The 23,282-nt window shown below is 40.4% G+C and overlaps 1 protein-coding gene across 3 annotated transcripts in view; it reads right to left on the bottom strand.

The window, feature by feature from the left end:
- PGGT1B (protein geranylgeranyltransferase type I subunit beta) overlaps window positions 1-23,282 on the bottom strand; it is a 29,948-nt gene that overhangs the window by 4,835 nt on the left and 1,831 nt on the right. For 2 of the 3 annotated variants that reach the window (XM_028748513.2, XM_028748511.2), the window contains exons 2-8: window positions 18,400-18,518; window positions 13,302-13,369; window positions 9,818-9,969; window positions 8,124-8,256; window positions 2,867-2,912; window positions 1,977-2,161; window positions 1,618-1,726 (exon numbers count right to left, since the gene is read on the bottom strand). In XM_028748513.2, coding sequence (XP_028604346.1) covers window positions 1,618-1,726; window positions 1,977-2,161; window positions 2,867-2,912; window positions 8,124-8,256; window positions 9,818-9,969; window positions 13,302-13,369; window positions 18,400-18,518 — 812 coding nt within the window. Of the gene's footprint in view, window positions 1-817; window positions 841-1,617; window positions 1,727-1,976; window positions 2,162-2,866; window positions 2,913-8,123; window positions 8,257-9,817; window positions 9,970-13,301; window positions 13,370-18,399; window positions 18,519-23,282 lie in introns of those variants that run through there. The other variant, XM_028748514.2, reaches the window with a different exon arrangement.

Here is a 23,282-nt window from a genome sequence, read left to right as displayed (position 1 = left end):
CATCCCCATACCAAACAGCACATGCTACAAGTTCCAACTATATAGGGCCCTCCATTTGTAGTCTAGCACACAAAAGCTTCAATTGGTGATGTGGACACTCCATATTTCAATGGCACACAGAAGATGGGTTGAGAGTGGAGTTCCAAAGTGCTGCTCTACATGCTACACACGAATGCCTGCCTGTCAATTCTATCTCTCTCTCTCCAACGGTAGAAAGGTCTAGAGGGCTTTGGGGGATGCAGCCCATGGCTTGCCCAGATCTGGTGTAAATGAAGAACTCACAGACAGGAAAGCTGTCATCCCAGGAGAATGGCCTCTAGCAATCTGCAGAGTCTTCTGGCCCCTGGCAATATTTTTTAATTTACAACCGTACACATCATTCCAAATTCCGCCATACTGTAAAAGCCATGTTGTGGTCACAGTTCTAAGAACACTGAGAATGATATAATTTTTTTTCTCTGCTGCCACCAGTTTGACATTTCAGTGACCCCAAGGTTTTTCCTCATTAGCCACAGCAGTTCAGACCCCCATGCGTATCTAATTAGGATTTTTTGCCGCAATTTGCATCATTTTACATTTTCTGAAACTGAACCTCACTTGCGATTTTACTGGCTTTTCACGCAGTTTGGAAACACCTTATAGGGCTCTTCAGTATCAGCTTAGATTTTTATCATCCTGAATAATGTGAAGCCATCTGCAAATTTGGACATTCAGGAGTAAGTTGCACAGCTCCATTCTCCATACAGAAGAGCCTTGTGTGGCTGCACGACTTACATCCCTTTATTGTAACAAATGTCCATTTACCTCTACCTTGTTCCTGTTTTACAACCCATTACCAACCTGTAACAGGAAGAGTACTATCTTAAGTATTTATTTACAATACTTACATGCCACCCAACAACACAACTTCTCTGGTTAGTTCCTATGACTGGTAAGTTTACTTAGGAGACTTTGGCAAGGTATTTTCTCAAAGGTTTTTGGGAGTTGCAGGTATGCAATATATAGTGGATCAAATTTTGGTACACATTTGTTAACACTTTCAAAGGCGAGATAAGTAGTATATATTCCCTCTGTGCAAAGTGATCTCCCCTCGTCAATATCTATCTTCAATAATGGTTCCAAAACAGATGTTATGCTAATGGGTTGTGTAACTAAACGGGAACATTGTCACAACAACAAAAATGGATAGGAAAGAGATTCATTCCTTAGGACAATTATGCAAATGCGGACACCATACTCCTTTTCTTAATGTGCTACTTCAGCGCCACTATACAAACACTAATATCTACTTCCAATTTCCTTCACCTTTTGTTCTCATCTACTTTTTCCCTATGGATGTAGCGCACAATATTGTTTTCAACCAATCTACTGCTGGTTATGTAACCAAAACACCAGCTGGCACAATCTGTAAAGCCAAAATCATGGCTTAAGAAGTTCTTATAAATGATTTGCGTTAGTAAGAGCCTGTTAGTGTTCAATGTCACTACTCTCTTTTACCATACCAAAAGTATTAATGTTTCATTTTCATGTTATAAGTATTTGGCTATGGTTTCTCTTCCTGCCCCCTTTCCTTCCCCTTCGCCCTCTCATGTAGGTGGGCAAAAAAAGTTCATTTACCTGGATGACTATCTGGCCATTTAGCAAATCCACCAACAAGGCGATCTTGGGTTGATAAAATGTAATTCCTGTTCTTTTCATAGTTTGTATACTGAAATATTTTCAGAAGCTGAAAGAAAAGTTTGTCGTGTTAACACACATTGTCAGTTTTAACATGCACCGGAAGTACAAATAGAGAATTGTAAAGTTTGTATACCCTTACTTTTTAAGAAGAAGAATGAATTTCTAGAATTAACTATAGGACATAAAATAGCACCTTTGATATTAAAGGTCAACCTAAATTAACTTATTAATGCAGAAGTTAAATAGTCAGAAGGCAGATTATGAATGACAGTGTCTTGCTTCAACTTTCAAGTTACCTTAAGAGTTGCTCCAACCCAAAATGAGTAGCAGGTATCCACAGGCTTGTTAGGTCGGCCATGATAACCATTCTGTTGCCGCATAATGCACCATCTCCTTATCCTGTCCAGCTGTTTCTCAGAGAATACCTCTTCAAGTTTACCCATTAGGCACAGGGATGCAATACCACAAAAAGTAGAGCCACCTGAAAAACCAGACAAGAGTTTCCCAAACATAGTTTTCAGTCTTTCATGGAGCTACTGAGGAAGCCCAGTTTACATAAACTACTGTATCTAAAAGACAATTTTAAGTGATACACTGTCATTCACCCTAGCAGAGAGAGGAGGCATTGAGTTAAGTACATATAGAGCTGGACAAACAATTTTCAAACAAAACGACTGGTAAGCCACTCAACCATGTTACTGTTTTGTTAACCAATTGTCATCCCACTTATACCACCGTATGCATGTTTGTTACTTTGCCTGTAGTTTTAGGCCAGGTGCAGATGTAACACAAGAATTAAGGGATTAGACTATGCTATCATAGGCTCCGACATACGCACATTTCCCCCCAAGTCTGGGCTCACTTAAAAACTTCTGCAAAGAGAAATGCACATGCCGAGAAGCTTCCTTTTTGCGCTTGGTTTCATTGAGAGATACTGACAAAAATTGGGTATTGTGAATCTTGTGTTGAGTCCTTCTTGTTGAAGTAATGCCCTTATTGCTTATTTATCACTTTCACAAGGAGGACTCTCAGCACAAGATTCATGATATCCAAATTTTGTCAATAACCTGCAATGAAGCCAAGCTCAAAAATAAAGTTTCTCAGTGCGTGCAGTTTTTCCTTGCAGAAGTGTTCTATCTCATTACCACTGTATTAAAGTGATCCTTAAGAAAACAAATACTCTTACCATGAGATTCAAGTCCGGCTCCTTGGGCAAGCCCATTGTCATAAGACTGAAAAGGCAAAAGGCAGGCAAATGTAAGCATTCATGCAAACCTTTGAATGTACACTTCATTTTAGTAAAACTACATGGCCTTGGCCAAAAGTTGTTTCTAGTCTCCAACAGCCTAGGAGATAACTTTTCAAAGACACTGGACTAACTTCAAAGTTATAACCAAATGTATACAGCTAGACAGTGCTTAAATTAATTATTATTATTATTATTATTATTATTATTATTATTATTAGGTGGTAGTGGTGTTATTCCACTCTATACAGGAGCCCAGATAATGCCATTATGAGACAATAAATTCATTGACAAGCTATTGTGACTGCCACCCGTGGGTCAGGGTGGGGGAAGAATGAAGGCAGCAAACAATGTCCACCCTTTCCTAAAAACTAATCAGCTGACTCAAAGTAATCTGCTACTTATTGACACTGGATGCCCAGATAATCAGGTGTGTCATAAACAATGAGAATGGAACATCACACCAAGTATAAAATAATTAGCTTGAAGGTAGGTAGAGGACCTAGTTTACTCCAGGACCAAACTCGTGATACTTAAAAAAACACAGAACACTGACCTAAGGTTTATCTGGATGCTGAGACTGACTGTTGTCATCTTGCTTGTAAGATAACTGGGAACTTTGCCCTTTTAAAGGAGGAACTGCAATCCTCCGCCCTTCCAATAATTATTGCACTCATATGTTTGACTGACACAAGACAGGAAATGTGAAAAGCCAAACAAACAGCAGCCTTTGCTGTTTGCATAGAATATATATTTTTAGCCTAATTACAGATTCCTAATTGTATTACTGAATGTGTAGAGAAGTTTACTCTATGCTCAAACTACAGCTATGGAAAACTAAAGCACAGCCCTTTAGGACGCTGGGCAATTCTAGAGCAGACTAGAGTGTTGTTTTCAAAACAGTTCCTGGTCATTGGATTTTTCTGTAATATTTCTTGCTGCACATTACCTTTGGTACAGAAGTATTCACTGAGCCAACTTTGACAGTGCTAAAGCTTGTGTATCCCAATACTAAACAAACCAGTAAATCCAAGGAACAAAACAGAATACATGAGGGTCAAGGGGCCCTTAGAATGGCATGGGCTGTGGTACAGAAATACAAAAAGAATCTAAGTCTATGAAAATACTGACTTGAAATAATATTTGACTTGCCAAAAGTGTTGCTACCTAACCAAATTATATTCAGCAGCATTCAAATTTGCACTGCAATGATAAAAACATACAAGCTTGAACGAGCCTTATTTTCTTGCAAACGACAACATAGGAGATGTTGAAACAAAAACTACATCTTTGAATAATAGCACCCTTCTAACAATGGCATCTGTTTTGCCTGTGATAAAGGGGACATTATCAGTACAAGCCAGAACCGTACATAAACCAACAGTTCACTACAATGAAATACATGGGCACCTCAGAAACGTAGATACGGTGTTGAAAAGAAATATTTCCATTTTCCATTCTCCATATTACCCTTTTTGAGAAAAATTCAGGTTGCAAGGGAAGTTGCTACTTTGAATATTAGTGCCGCAAAAATATTCTAGACCAGTTGGGTACCCAAGAGTACGCAGTACCAGCAACTCTTTTGTTGTTGTGAAAAAGTGCGACACACATACTGTAACAACTTCATGGTGAGTATCAGCACCTATTTTTCTAGAAGAAGAAAAAACACTGTTCTAGATTAATCTAGGTTAATAATAATTGTGCTTATTAATTCCTAAATATAATACTTTTGCTTCTAGGAGACTCATGTCTGCTATGAAAAAACTCCACTAATGTATTCTGGTGCTGGGAATTTTGAGAGATCTCAAGCACAAAGATAACAAATACCATATTTTTCTATGTATATGATGACACCTATTTTTTGAACCCAAAATTAAGAAATCAATATTTTAAATTAGGGTTTCCAAAACCATGAATGACACTGTAACTTACAAGCAGATGGAAAGGTAAAGGTAAAGGACCCCTGGATAGTTAAGTCCAGTCAAAGGTGACTATGGGGTTGCAGCACTCATCTCACTTTCAGGCTGTGAGAGCTGGCGTTTCTCCACAGACAGCTTTCTGGGTCACGTAGCCAGCATGACTAAACCGTTACTGGCGCAATAGAACACCGTGACAGAAACCAGGGCACATGGAAATGTCATTTACCTTCCCACCACAGCAGTACCTATTTATCTACTTGCACCAGCGTGCTTTTGAACTGCTAGGTTGACAGGAGCTGGGACAGAGCAACGGGAGCACACCCTGTCTTGGGAATCCGAACCGCCGATATTCCGTTTGGCAAGCCCAAGATGCCCAGTGGTTTAGACTACCATCCATGTATAAGACGGCCCCCAATTTTTTACTAAAAAATAATAATAGCAAAAAACATTGTCTTATACACAGAAAAATATGGTATATTCACACTGCTCTTAACTGACCACGAAGCAAAAGCCATCGCTGTCTTCAGAGAATGCTAGTATAACAGAAATCTAAAAAGGGGCAGACTTTGATAATCAGAGCATTCACCTCTATCCTCCAACCTATTAAGCTGGAAAAGAAATGGAAGACTATAGGGTAGGACAGGACAAAGTGTTCGCATGCAAAGTAGAGATGAGGCATTTTCTGGGGTGCTTAACCTTTCTTAATTACTTTTCTAAAGCTCTCCAAATGATCCTCCCCCATTTCCTGGGAACTACATGTGGGAGCCCCATGCCCTTTTCTTGGTGGTGGACAGAAGGAGTGAATTTTTGTCCCAGGTGAGAAATAGGGGTGGAGTAAGTCTGATATTGCTGTGCAGTAAATTCTCCCAGTTTGATGTTTCTTGGCATCAACTGGTAGAATACAGCAGCGGCAGCAACAACAACAACTGGGGAACAGCAGAGAGCAGGTTGCAGAGGAAAAGCAGCAGGCCCTCTGCAAAAGCCTCACTGCCTCTGCTTTATAGGTCACAAGCAAAGGTAGGGCCCCAAATTCCTACGTTTGCTGCCAGATGCCTACTTCTGCTTGTACACAATTAATTCTGCTATGCTCTATGAAAAGATAGCCACTGGCGGGGGAACGGGGGGGGGGGAGGGAGCGCACTGCCCCCAGCACCATCGGGAAGGGGGGTACCACCGCGGCCACCCCCCAGACACGCGCTGCACACACCCCACCGCGCCGGGCGGTGTGCCACACCCCCGAGACACGTGCCACGCCCCCGCCTGCTCTCCGTCCCCGGTGCTGGAGCATGCAGCTTCGCCACTGCACATAGCACATTTGTAATCACCCTCCCCTTTATATGTCTCTCTCAGAAATATAGCATTCACTGTTTTCCTTATACCACCAATAGTATTTTTGACCTTTCAAGCAGCTCAGGACGCATTCTTCAAGTTTCAGCTTTTAAAAGTCAACTTTACCACAATCGCCTCCCAGGACACAGCTTACCTAATGGCAATTTACACATTCATTCCTGTACAGCAGTTGAGAGCTGACTGCTTACGGCTTTGGCAGAATCTGAACTAAAGAGGGAAAACATAGAAGGACTATCTGTTTGCCATGCTTTTCAAGAGCAGTATTTTGGAGCACACTTGAGCATTCAAGTGTATAATCAAGTGTACTTGAAGTCTAGTGTCTCACTACAAGTGTTAACTATGCAAGAGCTACTGGCTTTCTGCACATCAGATCAAGACTAAAAATATAGCATGCCAGATTCTTGGCACTGTGCAGGATTGATGGTGCAGTGCGGGATTCTCTTTTTATGAAATAACTGGTGGCAAAACTGCAGCCTACTGGTTACTGTGCATCTCTAGGAGAAGCCCATAGAGACAGTACCTAGGAAGTGGCAGTCTGGCATGCTAATGATGGTCTGCTGGTGTAGATTCCAAATTTGTAGTACAAGTTTAACTCATTTATAGTACCAGCTAAAAGAACAGGAAACTCAGGGCCTGGGTTGTTAATCTGTAACCCATGTGCTCTGACAGATAATAGGCAATAGCCCATGCTGTTCACAACACAATCCTGTATTTCTATACTTACAAAAGGCAACATTTAAATTATTTGAACTTAAACTAGATTTATACCTTAAGTAAAGCTGTGCCCAACTAGCCACAGCAATTATATTTTCACCATGCTACGGGGCAGGATTCCAGCGTTGCAATCACACTAGTATGGAAAACGTTAACATAAAATATGAACTCATAACTTTTCAGTTTTTGAAAGGTCTATATGCCAATAGCATCGTAAAGGTAAAGAGACCCCTGACCATTAGGTCCAGTCGTGACCGACTCTGGGGCTGCAGCGCTCATTCGCTTTATTGGCCAAGGGAGCTGGTGTACAGCTTCCGGGTCATGTGGCCAGCATGACTAAGCTGCTTCTGGCGAACCAGAGCAGCGCACGGAAACGCCGCTTACCTTTCCGCCGGAGTGGTACCTAGTTATCTACTTGTACTTTGACATGCTTTTGAACTGCTAGGTTGGCAGGAGCAGGGACCGAGCAACAGGAACTCACGCCGTAGCAGGAATTCGAACCGCCGACCTTCTGATCGGCAAGTCCTAGGCTCTGTGGTTTAACTCACAGCACCACCCGTGTCCCAATAACATCATAAAAAGCAGCAATATAGGAAGTTTGAATGTTGAAATCCTATGGCTATGTACCATATTTCTGAGTAAACGTACACAAGATTGTAATGTTGGAGCCTTACAGTGCAACCGTATGCAAACATATTTAGGAATAAATCCCAGTAAGTTCAGACTTACTCACAGCTAAGTTCACAAAGGATTGCAGTCTGAATTGCCCAGAAGGGCTAATACTATCCATGAATGAATGCACAGAATGCTTAATATTTCTTGTACACAATCAGAATAGGCAACAATTTATATCAAAGTGGAGGCTATTTAGCAGTCATGAAATCCATCATTATTTCTAGTAAGAAGAAAAACTAAGTAGCGTATATCACTGTAGCATCATAAAAATTCATGGTTTAGAAGTCCTTTGTGTCCTAAATCATTAAGCATATCCTAATGTTGTCTCTCTCACGCTGCTCATTACAAAGGCAACTCTATGCATTAATGCTATAATATTCTGCATTAAATATGTTTGGATGCAGGAAAACTGGCAAAGAAACTGCTTTATTGCTTTAGTTCCTCAATCCACACAGGAATACAAAATGTATGCATATGAAATGTTAAGAAAAGACACTCTGAATGGAGGAAGTTGAAAAAATTTGATTTGCAAAACTCACCATGCTCCTCCTGATATAGTCAATGGCTTTCTTCGTATCCATCCCTGACCAGTTGTTAAGCATGTAGCATATACAAGCAGCACAGTACACAAATCTCATGTCATTTTCACTTCCTTCCAGGACTGCACAAAAACTAAAACATATAGAAGTTATGCAACAGTTACTGCTCTATTCAACTGAATCTCAATCTGGGTTTGTTTGGGGGGGGGGTTTAGAACAAAACATAATTTACTTCAAACTTTCAGTTTCTATGGGGAAATGATCTAATTACCTGCTGAAAGCAGAACCCTGTCAGGTGATTACAAGGCCTCTTTCAGTCATTTACTACAAAGCCAGCATACACACACTAGCTAGTGAAAGTACCATTTTGAGCAGCCAGCATACCCACCACTCACCTGAGTAGCAGGGACGAAACTGAATTATTCTGTGCCATGTCCCATTAGCAAGGCCCTCTGCTTCCTAGAACAAGGGTTATCAAACTTTCTTCCCCCAAGGTTGTTGAAAATTATGGAGGTCCACCAGTCACAAAATGGTGGCAGAAAGAGGCAGGGTTTGGAATAATCAGCAGGAATTCTGCATTTGTAATTCCAGCTTTTCATAAAAGCTCATGATTTCTACACCCCCTCCCCGGAAATATTAAGACAACCAGGTGGCGTCTGCTTTCTAGAACATATGGAAACTAGCATATTGCTGAGCTACTAAATGGAGAAGAATTAAAACAAGCAAGATCAAATTATGGTTGTTGTTGCTTTGGTCGCAGCCATACCAAAGATTCAGGAGTCACTTTTTCCATCTATATAAAGTCTGCAGTCTATGAAAGGAGCCAGTCTCAGCAATGGAGGGAGGAATGCTCAGTTTGAAAGGCAAGCCAAAGAGATCAAAGTCATGTCTGTGTGTACATTGGAACAAGGAAAAGGGCTCTGGACCAGACTGGAACAGCAGTAAAAGCATTTGACCATGAGGGTCTATTAAGAGGTTCTGGAGATCAGCAGGAATTACCGTATATACTCGAGTATAAGCCAATTTTTTCAGCACATTTTTTATGCTGAAAAAGCCCCCCTCGGCTTATACTCAAGTGAGGGTCCTTTCAGGCTGCTCCTTCCTCCTCCGCCGCCTTTGCCGCTGTGTGGTAAAATTAGGTGCCTCGGCTTATATTCGGGTCAGCTTATACTCGAGTATATACAGTACGCCTTTAATGAGTTGCTGTGATAGGAGAACCGAGGACATTCAGCAAACTATATAGCACAGTACTCTTCCCTACCTAAATCTGCAAAAGTCTCCTGACTTCCTGACTTCTCTAAATACTGTTTTTGGTAGCCTAGAGCCCTTTGACCAGTTGCCGACAATATAGGGAACAGACAACAAGTTACTGGCGTTTAAAGACTAGGCTCTGAAACCCCCAGTGAAGGACACCATTAAATGCAAGAATGCAGGCTTCCTATCTGTGCTATGTGAAATGAAGAAGGGGACATCTCTGCTTGCTAGAATACCCTAGTCTCCGTTTGCTTTCCCTGGCAAGAATAGACCTCAAAGTATGTAAGCTTCCTCTTGCTTACTGTGCTCAAGTCCTCACTTTCCTCACGCTGGATTCAGTCTCGCCAGTTCCTCCTTTACTGTACTGTGCGTTATGTATTTGGATCCAGTTTTCCCTTTCTAAAAATATTTAACACCTGGCAACACAGAATTCACTGTACCTCCCGTCATCCAGCTGGAGAGCTCTTAGTCCTGCCAAGCAGGCTTCTTTATTTACTCGGCTCAAGTCATCGCCAAGAATAACTAAGCAGGAAAGGCCAGTGTAAGTCATTGCTATGTGCCCGCTATCATAGGGATGAGCAATACCGGGACCCTGAAACACAAGAAAATGCAATTATAATTATTATTAGAGTTTATAGTTCTCAACGGATAACAAAATAAGCATTTGTTTTAGCAGAAAACAGAGATTGTTTTCCTGAAGTGTCTTTGGGCAGGAGCATTGGTCTAGGCACATTTTGCGACAGGGAACTTCATTAGCACAGTTTCTGAGTGAAGTACTGAGCCTAAAATTTCAGATTAAAACTGCAGAGTGGAAGGAAAGGAGGACCTTTTTCTGCCTCCTCACTTCTAGCTACTCTCTGAGAGCCAGTGTGGTGTAGTGGTTAAGAGCGGTAGTTTCATAATCTGGGGAACCAGGTTCGCGTCTCCGCTGCTCCACATGCAGCTGCTGGGTGACCTTGGGCCAGTCCCACTTCTTTGAAGTCTCTCAGCCCCACTCATCTCACAGAGTGTTTGTTGTGGGGGAGGAAGGGAAAGGAGAATGTTAGCCACTTTGAGACTTCTTAAAGGGAGTGAAAGGCGGGATATCAAATCCAAACTCTTCTTCTTCTTCTTCTCTCTGAAGACCGGAGAAGAGACCCTCTTAAGAATATTAGAGGGGAGGGCAGGGGAAGGACTAGACCATGTGAAAAATCATTTTCAGCTTTGTATTCCTGTTATTAAAAAAAAGCGCTCCTGGACATTCTGTTGTTGCACCCACAACCTAGGTTTAAGGTGCCATTTAACTCCCCGTTTTCACATCTCAGTTTCTAACACTGGGCAGGAGAAACATGCAGGAGAATTGCCTGAATGGCTATATATAAATGCCCACCTCTGCATGACCCACACATAGCAGCAGCTATGCAAATAGCAGGAAGTGTGACAGTTATTTTAAGACCAGGGTACATTTCCAGCACCAGAAGAATTTTGCACAGATTTCTATGAACTGATGGCGGCTTCCAGTGTGCCAGTTTAGTCTTGTATTACAGATCTCAACTACTGTACTAGGATAGATGACCAAACTAGACTTTCCTTTACAAATATTCATGAAATGTTCAGTCTAGAAAGACAAACAGCTTGAGAAATAAATAGAATATTTTAACAAGCTGGTCCTGCAGAAAGGCAGCACTTCACAATACCTTTCAGTATTTCCTGGGATTTACATTAGTGATCCCAGGTTACAAAATTCTGGCACCATGTAAAAGGATACAATGAGTTATCACCACACATCTAATATTACTTTCAATAAATTTAGAAATATGATCGCACCATATAAATAGTGACAACCTAAAAAATAACCACACTCTGTTTATGAGAATTTCAGGGTTGCCATGTGTCCTCTTTTTCCAGGACATGTCCTCTTTTTCAGGAGGTAAATTTTGAGACAAATTGCATTTATTTGCTTTGAATGGCCATCATAGTATCCTCTTTTTTGCCCTTCAAAATATGGCAACCCTATTTTAAAAAGAGGCCACTCAAGCTCAGGCGACTTACATTCTGGTGATGTGCATTCTCTCTCACTTCCACGCGTTGATAATGGGTTCTAAGCCATACTAAGAGTAGATTTTCATTTATTTCAGCGAGTCTACGGAGTAGCTTTAGGCTGGATACAAACTTATGGAACTATGGATATGATGTAAGTCTGATGTGTTATGCAGCTTTTAGAAAGTCTAGTCTTTTTTAAAGAAGGACTTCACACCTCTCACAACTGTAAAGAAAAGCCCACACGTGTTGGTTTGCCTGCCCATCATGCTAGTCTATCTTAAGGGCATCTATTTTTGTGGCTTCCTCACAAGAACCACACTGATGCTGTCCTGATAACAGCAAGACAGAAAATGTTAGGAATGGAATTTCTGTCCATGCAGCCAGCCTGCTAGCACACTGACACTGCAGACTTATTTGACTCCTCTGAACTCGCATTCCGTGTATTTGATTTGTGTTCCCTTTCTAACCCACTTTCAATCCCACAGGCTGTTCATACTTCAAGGACCCCACTTCTCGCGCCTGCCACAAACTACATGAGACAGCCATGTTATAAAGGTGAAGGTTTCCAATGAAGAATATCCTCATTTAGAATACAACATTCAAATGTGTGGTTCAGGCAATACTGCAGTAATCTGAGGATTTGCTGCATTTTTCTGTGTATAACACACCCCCATGTATAAGACGCCCCCCTCTTTTTTGGGACTCAAGAAAATGGGGGGAGATTGCCCACAGTTATTGAGCTTGGGGGGGGGGGGAATTGCGCAGTATTGGAGGGAGGAGTTTTGCCACCAATCGTTCACCCGCAACAGCCAATTGCACACACATCGACGAAGCCACCAATCGTCTCCACACTCGCCAAAAGCAAGCACCAAAACAGCCAATAACCAGCAGACCTTGGCAGACCCACCAATCACCCGCAAAAATGGTGCTGACAATCTCCTGCTCGCAGCAGACACCAATCACCCATCCCATCTCTCCAATATCAGTGTATAAGAAGCCCCCAATTTTTAGCATCATTTTTTAATAATATAACCTCGTCTTATACACGGAAAACTATGGTAAGTCATGCATTAACACCTTTTGTCTGTACATGTCCAGGCTATGGAATGACGGAAAGAGAGTGAGCAGGATTTGCATCTGATAAAGACCCGAAGGAGTTGCAAATGGCCATGATTTGTGTAAAGTTAAAAGCAAGATAAACCTGAATAAAACCAGAACTACTTTTAAAAGTAGTGTTCTGTGGGCACATCTTGAAAGACCTGTGGTTCCAAAATAAAGAACTGAACTGAAGACATACTCCAGCAAGCACTGCTGCTGAGCAGATGCTGTTCGTTTTAACAGACCTCAAGTAGGATATGAGCAGAGGTTGCACAGTTTCACTGCTTAGTCGATTCTATGAAAAGTTAACAGAGTACCCTATGTTCACATCAACTTGAAACTCTTGGATCACAGGGGGTTCACAGAACAACAAAACCGTTACATTTTCAAGTCACAGGCTTCCACACATCCTACCTGCCCACATACATTCAATGTAGTTACTTTAGTAACTTACGGTGCAATCCTAACTTCACTTATCTGGGAGCAAGCCTCATTCAATTCAATGTGAATTGCTTCTGAGTAGACAATTTCCCACTTTCTATTCTTATTGGTTTTAAAAGCATAAAGCACATTAAAAAGCTGTGCATCCATTTCTAGCTTTCATTAAAATATGGCTTCGATAATAAGAGCACTGTTCTGCCTCACAGAAATGTTTTCAATTTACGAGCAGAATTTACAAAAATAGAGTGCTATTTTTACTTTAAAAAATGCTCACCTCAGAGCCTTATTTCATGATCATGTAAATATTTGTTAAAAGGCTGCAAAGGAAAGCACTGTAATTTTTTTCATGTAGTATTCACTAACCTTGGACGGATTGAATGGCATTCCCAGATACGATGAACCACGGAATCCACAGCGATGCATGTTTGACCCTTTGTAGGAAACAAAACAACCCTAGTTTAACTTTGTGCATTCATTTTCAAATTACTATCTATTTGTTTTAAACAATTCTACTGAAATTTAAAGTCTTTCTCTGGCTCATGGTTAATGCCAAATCATATTCCCTAGCTCAGACTGCTATCCTGCAAACTTAACTTGGAGTAACTCCTATTGAACTCTGTGAACCCACTTACTTTGGAGTAAAGGCGCTGGCAATGCAGCTCTGCCACATGCAGCTCTGCATTTACAACCATTTTTCACAGAAGGCCAATGGGAGTGGTTAGTTTTTCCACCCTGCCACATACTCATCATTTTCTGAGTTCTACAAACACTCCAGCCTATGTAGTTGATGTAGAAATGGTCAGCCAGCCCTTTTCAGTCTATCCCCTCCTCAGACTGACCTTCCAGGAAAATATAGCTGCTGTTCTGGGATCTAGCCTAACACGTTTGCAGAGATAAGAGCTGTGATAAGCAGCAGCTAAATAAAAACAAACTGTGTTTTACAAATTGTTAGGAGTCATTCTGCAAAGAAACAGAAAAGATGATTGTAACTTTAAGAACTGTTTCTGTGAGTTCTGGGCTGATTAGATACAACTAGTGATGAGTACAAAAGGAGAAGTTGCAGTTTGAATTTGTCTGCAAAAGAGAACACCCACATGCTTTGTGTTTGTAAGTTTGTAAATAAAACTCTTGCTTGAGGATTTTACACCTGCCTCATGGTTCTGTCCTTTGCTGCCAGGAAAATACAGCTCCAACACAAATGTCATACAACTATATAAACTTTGAGCCAAAGTAAGGCATATAGAACCATACAAAAACAAATTTATTACAGCAATTATATTAAAGAGTTCATGTACCAATTGGTTGTCTTTTATGTATATTATCTGTCTAAAAACTGAAAGAAAAACTCTATTATTCATGCAACAGTACCAGTCAGATCCCCCAAGAGGGATCTCCAGGGATCACAAGCATACAAAGCATTCATCCTGCACAAAGAATTCTTGTTTAAAGAGGGGGGTTTTTTTCCATCTGAGATATACTAAATAATGAAGGTCCTCCTACATATTATTAATTTTTAATGTCACTCCAGTATTTATGGTGGGTTGTATCCAATGCATCCTTCCATTCACGGAAGACTCTTTGATTTAGTGGAGGCTAACAAAAGTGGGAAGGAGGCAAAGCAGGGACTGCAGTGCCTGTAGACAGACAGTCAGGTTGTGCATCCATAGCAGTGACCAGAGGAGGAATGAGCTCTGGGAGGAGCACAGAGAGAAGAAAACACCATGGTGCAGCTGCCTTCATCTGCCCCAACTGCAACAAAACATCTCTCTCCCATATTGGCCCCAAAGCCACAGTAAATGTATAATGGCATAAGTTAAACTCATGAAATGTCCTCCACAAAGGAAAATATTTATAGAGAATTTAGAGATGATTTTTCTCTTCTTTTTAACCTGACATACCAAAATGCCATGAAATACAGTGGGCTATGACATTTCCCAGCAAAGCTAAACCTATATGTGAAAAGAATGCAGCTGTGAATTGATAACCTGGGACTGTAAGTGACTCAATTTTATTTTGAGTACACCTACTGAAATTAATGGGCCCAACTTAGTCATTACAGTGGATCTCCTCTGAGTAAAACTTGGTCAATTGCCACCCTTGGTTTTGCTCTTGTATTTCAATTCAGAAAATACACTAAATTAGCGTACAGAAGAAGCTTCAGAACATGGTTCTAGCTATTAACTGGCAGGTTTTCATTTCAGTGCCTGTCTTCGTTGTGTTTTGCAGAAAGCTGCTGTGAAAGAAGAGCCAAATCTATTTTCAGCTCAAAGAGCTTTTCTTGAATCTTTCACTAACATCTCATTACCCATCCCAAGAGAATGCAGATCATAGTCAAGAGTTTGTTTTGGTTTTTTAAATACCTTCATTAGCTTTGTTACTTTTAAGTTTCCTTTTGCAAGATGACCTTAAAGGTCCCATAAGCCTTCAATTCTTAAGTCAAGCACTCCAGAAATTAACAACCATGGAGAACGCCACACAGAATCGGAGATTAACAGACAAACCATGATCACTATTCAGTGAGTAGGAGTTAATCCAACAGTTTCAAAACAAAAAGAGCAGCTGCTCTGAATCAATTATTATAGATGAGGTCTTATGGTAATTAGTCAAGAAGACTGTCTAAGGCTAATATTGAAACTCCAAAATTTAAAAACAGGTTTTGGGAGATGTTAAGAAAATAAGAAGTATTTTAGCTTCAGTGGGGATGTTTCATGTGAGTGCATATCTATTAATATGTCAATACTATTGATATGTGCCACATAAAACTACATCTTCGAAAACCATGTTACTGAATTTTTAAGTATGGGGGGAGGACAGTTTCATAATCATTTAATATTTTTAATCAGCTACAGTTAAAGATTAAATGTTAAGAGAAGTCAGAGGCATCACAAGTGGCTGTATCCTTTACTTACTATGGCAAAAAATCAACAAGCTGTGTCAGCAAGTAAGAGTCTCTTGCAGCATCTTAAAGTCTAGGAAACCTATTAAAGTATAAACTTCTGCTGTAATAAATTTGATAGTCTTAAAGGTGTCACAAAACTTTAAATGTAGCTTGCCCCTTGTTTTTACTGCAACGGACTAGCACAGCTTCCCCTCTGGAAGCTGTCACAGGAAGGATTTAGTACTTCAATTGTGGAATGGCACCATCTAGTGGTTGTTCTGCATATAAATGGTACTACTACTGAAAACAATTGAAGCTTTAACAACAACAACAAAAAAGATGTAACACACTCCAATGAGTTATACTAATCATTACTCTAAGGAAACAAAACCGGAGCCTTGTGGCATCTTAAAGAGAAAAAATAAGTTTGTTAAGCTGTTGCAAGCCTCATTTTTGTGCGTGCTATTAACAGACTCACAATCCCTCTGGAATTATTCTAAAGACAGCTGAAATCAGAGGTAATGGGAGGAAGTCTTATTTTGTAGAGAATATATCCCCACCACCACACAACTAACAAACATGTATGCAGTAAGTTCAAAAACAAAACAAGATTATCATGGACCTCATAACTCTTAAGCTTTTGTAGTATAATACTGCTCCATTTGCAACACGTGTCAATATTGATCCCATTTTAGCCATAAATCTGATTGGTGAAACTGCCAATAATCTGAAGAGAGTCTTTTTAGACTTCTGCTTTTTTCAGTATTGGTTCATAAAAAGTACAAAGAAGTCAGACCAATATCAAAACTAATTTGAAACACTTGTGGAACAGTCTTCTCCCACCATACTCTCCAAAACCCAAGTCACAGCATCAAATGAAAGCAGTACAAGACTTTTAAATATTTCACTTGACTTAAGAACGTTAAGAGCAGCATTCCTGGATCAGACCAAAGATCCATTCAGTCCAACATTCTGTTCCCACAGTGGCCAAACAGATGCCTAAGAAAAACCCGCAAGCAGGACAAGAGCACAATAGCCTCCTTCAACTCGTGATCCCCAGAAACCTGCATTCAGAGATATGCTGAAAACAGTAAACTGCCATCATGATTAGTAACTAGATAGCCTTATCTTGCATGTGTTGGCTTTTGGTGATCAGAGATAGAGTGGCACGAGGATCCTGATTTTATATGTATATTTCTTTTTCAAATGTTTCTAATATCTTACCACACACCAGCAGCCTTAGTGATTTCAAGATGTGGAACTAAGGAGGAAGGGGTATATACTACCAGTACTGCTCTCTTTTTCTGAAAGCCTGCCTCCTAGATGGAGCAGAGAGCACAAGAGTACAAGACCACTGACTTCCAACAAGTAGGACAACAGTGCATTACTGTATTGACATCTGACTCAGTTCTATCAATTAGCTTGAGTTTCCCTGTTATTCTTCCATTGTTCTCTTATAGTAGTGGTGGGTTTGGCTTAACGTTCATTAATGTAATAATAGTTCTGGCAAGTTATAGTAGTTGCATAGTTCTTGTACAGCTAAGCTAATAAGTCTTACAAGGAAATTCAGTACAGTTAAGAAGGAACAAAGCCATTGACCCATCTAAGCACATTTAAGCAGCTTTATAAAAAACTATCATGAACATGTTTTGTCATGATTAGACAAAATACCTTCTGAATGTTTCTAATTTAACAATATATTATGAATTTCAACATATCCTTCTAGAATATGTATCCAGTTCTAACTGTAGCTTCTTGTCCCACATAGAGATTTCTCAGGAGACAGATAAGGTGATCAGGCACTCCCATTTCTTTAAGAACTTGCCATAGTTTGCTGTGGTCGACACAGTCAAAGGCTTTTGCATAGTCAATGAAGCAGAAGTAGATGTCTTTCTGGAACTCTCTAGCTTTCTCCATAATCCAGCGCATGTTTGCAATTTGGTCTCTGGTTCCTCTGCCTCTTCTAAATCCAGCTTGCACTTCTGGGAGTTCTCTGTCCACATACTGCTTGAGCCTTCCTTGTAGAATTTTAAGCATAACCTTGCTAGCGTGTGAAATGAGTGCAATTGTGCGGTAGTTGGAGCATTCTTTAGCACTGCCCTTCTTTGGGATTGGGATGTAGACTGATCTTCTCCAATCCTTCTAGAAGGATATGTTGAAATTCTTAATATATTGTTAAATTAGAAACATTCAGAAGGTATTTTGTCTAATCATAACACTCCAATTATTATTATTATTATTATTATTATTATTATTATTATTATTATTATTAGAACCCATCAAAGCAACATTTTTTTTAAAAAAAGCAGAGGGTCCCCTACTTGAAAGTTTAGCCTACTTTGCTTAGTACAACTGCATCTATAACTCACTATAGCTCTTTGACAGGCTTCACTGGACAGTTCTGTGACCTGGCTAAGAGCATCTACATTTTAGTACTGCTAAGCACTTTCAATTGTTACAAGTAAGATGGTCACTGCTCAGCATCTCTTTGAACAAGGGTTTGCTCTCTATTATCAAAAGCTAAAAGCAGCACAAATGAGTGTAATGAAATGTCAGTAAGAGAAAAGCTAAAAACTCACTCACTGTCTTCTGTGGGCAGGACCTGCAGGGAATAAATCCATTCTATTATATCTTCTTTGTTCACCACATCTAAGGAATCCAACATATCCAGACCGGAGAGTGCAAAAAAAGCAATTGTCAACCTGCGAGGGAAGAAAAGCAGGATATTACTACCCACCATCGATATAAAATGGTTTGTAAGCATGAGAAGTCGTACTTCTAAGCCACAAAGAAGTACCTGTGTTATGTGTCAGCTCCAGCATGAACTGAAAACAGACATGAGTGCTGCAACCTGACAATATGCTGCAGGGAGCTGGCTTACATGTAACTCTGCAGGCAGAAAGCCACGCTGCTGTCAAGCTTCACTAACCAACTCCACCTGGAGTGAAGGAGTGAAAAACCGATACCAACAAGTCTCTCTGACTGATGAAGCAGACCACACATAAACGTAGAATAACAACATGTTCAAGAAGCTGTAAAATGACTGGCTCATTAGCATCAAAATCAGGAAAGAAAAATGTCTTCAGCACCGAGAGCCAAGGAAGAAAAATGCAATCTGACAGGTAACAAACACAAATCAGACACATTTTGGTGCTAGAAATTACGCAGATAAAAAGGTGATGCAGGTGTCCCTACAATGTGGCTCCATACAGTTGCGTGTGAACAATGCAAACCATAGACCATCTTAACTGTGAGCCCTGCAAGACCTCCATTGTGGGCCTATTCCCACCTGGCCTGGGACAGTAATGCAATGACTGATTCCAGCTACAAAAACTATTACTATTGAAAGCGATGCAGACCATCTTGTTTTGAGTCCAGAAAAACATGATGATCATGATGCCTAAAACTATCAGGATGCAGTGCTGTTTAAGGACTTGGGTTGGGATGAAGATTTAATTTTGGAGTCCTGTTATTATTGTTGTTACTAGGATAATATTTTTGCATTTTATTGTTAGACCTTATTCTGAATCATAAGGAGACTGATTTTGTTGCATACAATCAACTTGCAACTTGAATGATCACAGCTTTATGTTTGGCTGGCCAACTGCAATTGCACAAATTAAACACACACAAGGTGGAGAGGTTAAATGCAGAAAGAGCTATTAAGCTCTCATACTTGGTTATCAGGTTCTGGGAAGCTCCAGGAGGGAGCCTGGTAAGCAAGGAGGAGAGCTTAAAAGCGATTTCCGCAGCAAGAAAACTTGGCATGGAAAGAGCTTTAAAGCTCACTGAAAGCACCTCCAGAGCCTTTGGAAAGGTAGAGGTGGACACAGGGACAGTTCTGGGGTTGTTCTTACTATATGTGATTTTGGCTTTACACACAATCCCTAAAAGCACAGCACAAGTTGCGAGTCAACTGTATTTCTTAATGAGTTGTAAATTCAACATTTAGACCACTTAGAACAAGGGTGAGAACCTTTTGAACCCAAGGGCCACTATCCACGGGACACATAAAAGTGATAGGCAGGTCCAGAGGCAAAAGTGGACAAAGAAAGGACGCAGCTTATGTTTGTACAGTAGGTTACATTCCAGCATCACAAATGTCAGAGGCGTTTATGCACACACACATGAAACATTGGTGGGTAGGAGTATAGCATAGAGTGTGCCAAGAGCCAGCCGAAGAGGCCTGAATGGCTGCATTGGAACCTAGGTCTCAGGTTCTTGACATGACGTAGAATTATTATTTTTTTGTTTTAAAAAAACCATTGATTTTTATCCAACCTGAGACAAAACAATAAATAGTAATCTTAAAACACAGAGCTGCTCACTACTGGTACAATAAAAAATTATAAATACCCGAGAAAACAACTAGGTTTCAACCTTGCAATAGAACAAGGGGAAAGTTGGTGCTTTGTGCACCTCCAAAAGGAGGACATTCCATAATTGACTTTATCTTTAATTCTCAAACGTCTTTTGTTTTAATAGTATACCTATCTGACACAGTTTCACACAAACTACTTTAAGAGTATATTTATCTTTCAAAATTGCTGCCCAGAACATATTCTGTCAGATTTTTGCCAAGTAAGTCAAAATTAAATCTAATAAAACACCCAGGAAGTTCACCTAGTAATTTCCTAGTACAATGAGTAGTGGACAGTGTGGATGGGGCTGCATTGCCAATCTGTCTTTCCAACACTGTGCATAGCAGTGAAGGGGAAGGGGAAGGCAGGGAAGAGAAGGGAAGGGAAGGGGAAAGGCAGTGGGAGATTGGCACATGTGCAGCAGCTGAGCCAATGAGATGCTCCCACTACGGCACACCATGCTGTGTCCAATGTGTGGTGTTGGAAAAGCAATGCAGCTTCACCCGCACCACCTGCTACTGAGTTTGACAATACCCCTACAGAGGTGTTGCAGTACATCAGACATGCAGTACATTTCCAAAATGTGTGTTGCAACACACTAGTGCGTCAGCTGCAGTGTGTAGGTGTGTCACACAAATGCTCCCCGTGCTCCTCCCAGGGCTGAAAAGGGGATAGTTCAACCAAGCAAAGGTTTGCTAGTAAAACTGAATTACTGTGTCGCAAAATGATGCACGTCTAAAGTGTCACCAACTTGAAAAGTTTGGAAAGCTCCGCAGTACACTCTTGGATTCATGTGACATCAGTTTTCTCTACAAACAGAGATGTCATCTAATTACATTTTGGTGGCACATAATAGTTACCAGACACAGACCAGTAGCAATTCAAGTTATTAATGATTAGGTCAGACAAGAGTCCTTATAATTAAGCACAATGTACACTTTGCTTTGCAGTCTTGGTTACAATGCTTTTATTCACCTCTATCTGGGTTCTGCAACAACCTCCAGGTCTGCTACACCCATTGTTACTTGTAACCTGTTTTGCTTTTCACAGATCACAGACTACTAACTAATCACACTGCTTGCAGCATTATTGAGAGCCATGGTATAATTAAGTGCACAGATTACCTGCATAGCTATTAGAACAGGTTCTTTAATAGGTGGCTCCATATACTGGAGAACATATTCAAGGAAAAAATGCTGCTGCCCTGAGGAGGATTCTCCTAAATCTAATATTCAGTGGGTCAGCATTCCCCAATCATTGGTAGAAAAGCTGCAACATAGAAAGTAAACCTTTTTTCTCCTTGCTCTTTCATAGTACAGTCATACCTCGGAAGTCGAACAGAATCCATTCCGGAAGTCCATTCGACTTCAAAATGTTCAGGAACCAAGGTGTGGCTTCCGACTGGCTGCAGGAAGCTCCTGCGGCCAATCGGAAGCCACGACGAACATTCAGGTTCCAAAGAACATTCGCAAACCAGAATAACAACTTCCGCGTTTGCGATGTTCAGGAGCCAAAACATTTGTCTCGCAAGGCGTTCGACTTCTGAGGTACGACTGCACCGTTTACAAAAATATTAAGTGAGGGGTCTCATTCCCATTAGCTAACTAAACAAATTCCTCCTGTTAGAAAATAATTTCTACTTAAGTAATTGATTTCTTTTAAACTGACCAGTAGGGGGAAAATGAACTATTTCCTAAATGGTGATTTCATTCCTAAAGAGAAATCAGGTTTCAAACTGAATTTGCTTCTTGCCGACCAAATTCAACATCCTCTTTTTTTCTAAGGGGTTTTATTTCTCCTCCAACTCTTTCAGCTTTTTCATACATCATAAAGATGACTTTAATATTCAAGTTCTAAACTCTTAGCAGCTCTCTGCAATGTTTGCATTGCTCTCCCGCAAACTACCCAACTGGGGATTTCTACAGATTGCAGACCAGAATGAAAACCACTCATAAAGGATTCTTCTAAATAAATTTTAAAATATATTTCTCACCACAGCTCTTGTCACTTCTAGAAATTTTTCTAGCAAATTGTTTCCCCTCCTTCCAAATTTCCAGACCTTCATGTTCCAAGAGCAATTCTGAAGCTGTTTCCAATCCTATGGATGTTTACTCAAAAGCAAATATCACTGCTTTCAATAGGGCTTGATCCCAAGTGTGCATAAGACTACACTTATATAAGTTCAACAGTCTTACAGTAGGATAATAGCCCTTCTATTTAAATAGGGTTGAGGGGTTTTTTTGTTTCTAACACTTCAAAAAAACTGTCCCAGTTTGACTGAGTTTCTTAGACATAAACATGATGTTAAATACGTTCGGCATATAATCTAAGTCACATTCTGAGGGTACAAGGAGTGGGGCTGTGGCGTGCAGTATCTGTAGGCCCTGTTGGAATTTATAGGCCTGCCTACCTGATTGCTTTACCAAAGCAACACTTAAGGTAGGGCATAAAGTAAAAATCTGGTTGGTCATCGTTGCCATAAGAAAATGAGTTGAGTTCAAGAGAATAACTGAAGAAAAGAACCATTGCTCATATTTAAAAGCAACCAAGCTAAAGTGCTCTTTTTACTTGCCGTAACCTTATTGGTGAATAGATTCTGGCAGGTAGCCATGTTGGTCTGATGCAGTCGAAATTAAAAAAAAAAGTCCAGTGGCACCTTAGAGAACAACTAAGTTTGTTCTGGGTATAAGCTTTCATGTGCATATGAAAGCTTATACCCAGAACAAACTTAGTTGGTCTCTAAGGTGCTACTGGACAATTTTTTTACTTATTGGTTAAGCAGGAGTAGTTGTAGCTGCCAGCATCTCCTCCAGCACCAACTAGACCACTGGTTCCCAAAGCGGGTGGTACCACCCCCTGAGCGGGGAACAAGAGACTATCAGACTTTTAAAAGCTTTGATGAACTGGATCAAGTTCATCAGTTTTGTTCAGTTAAAACTATTTAGCTTAATTCAATTTTGAATACTGTAATTGTTACTATTTTGAATTTTACAGTGGTACCCCGCAAGACGAACGCCTCGGAAGACGATAAACTCGCTAGACGAAGGAGTTTTTCGTTTTCTTAGCCGCTTCGCAAGACGCATTTCCCTATGGGCTTGCTTCGCA

Source organism: Podarcis muralis, chromosome 11 (genome assembly GCF_964188315.1).
Source record: "Podarcis muralis chromosome 11, rPodMur119.hap1.1, whole genome shotgun sequence".
Taxonomy (NCBI): Eukaryota; Metazoa; Chordata; class Lepidosauria; order Squamata; family Lacertidae; genus Podarcis; species Podarcis muralis.
Note: the sequence above shows the minus strand (reverse complement) of the source record. Positions and strands in the feature narration are given on the sequence as shown.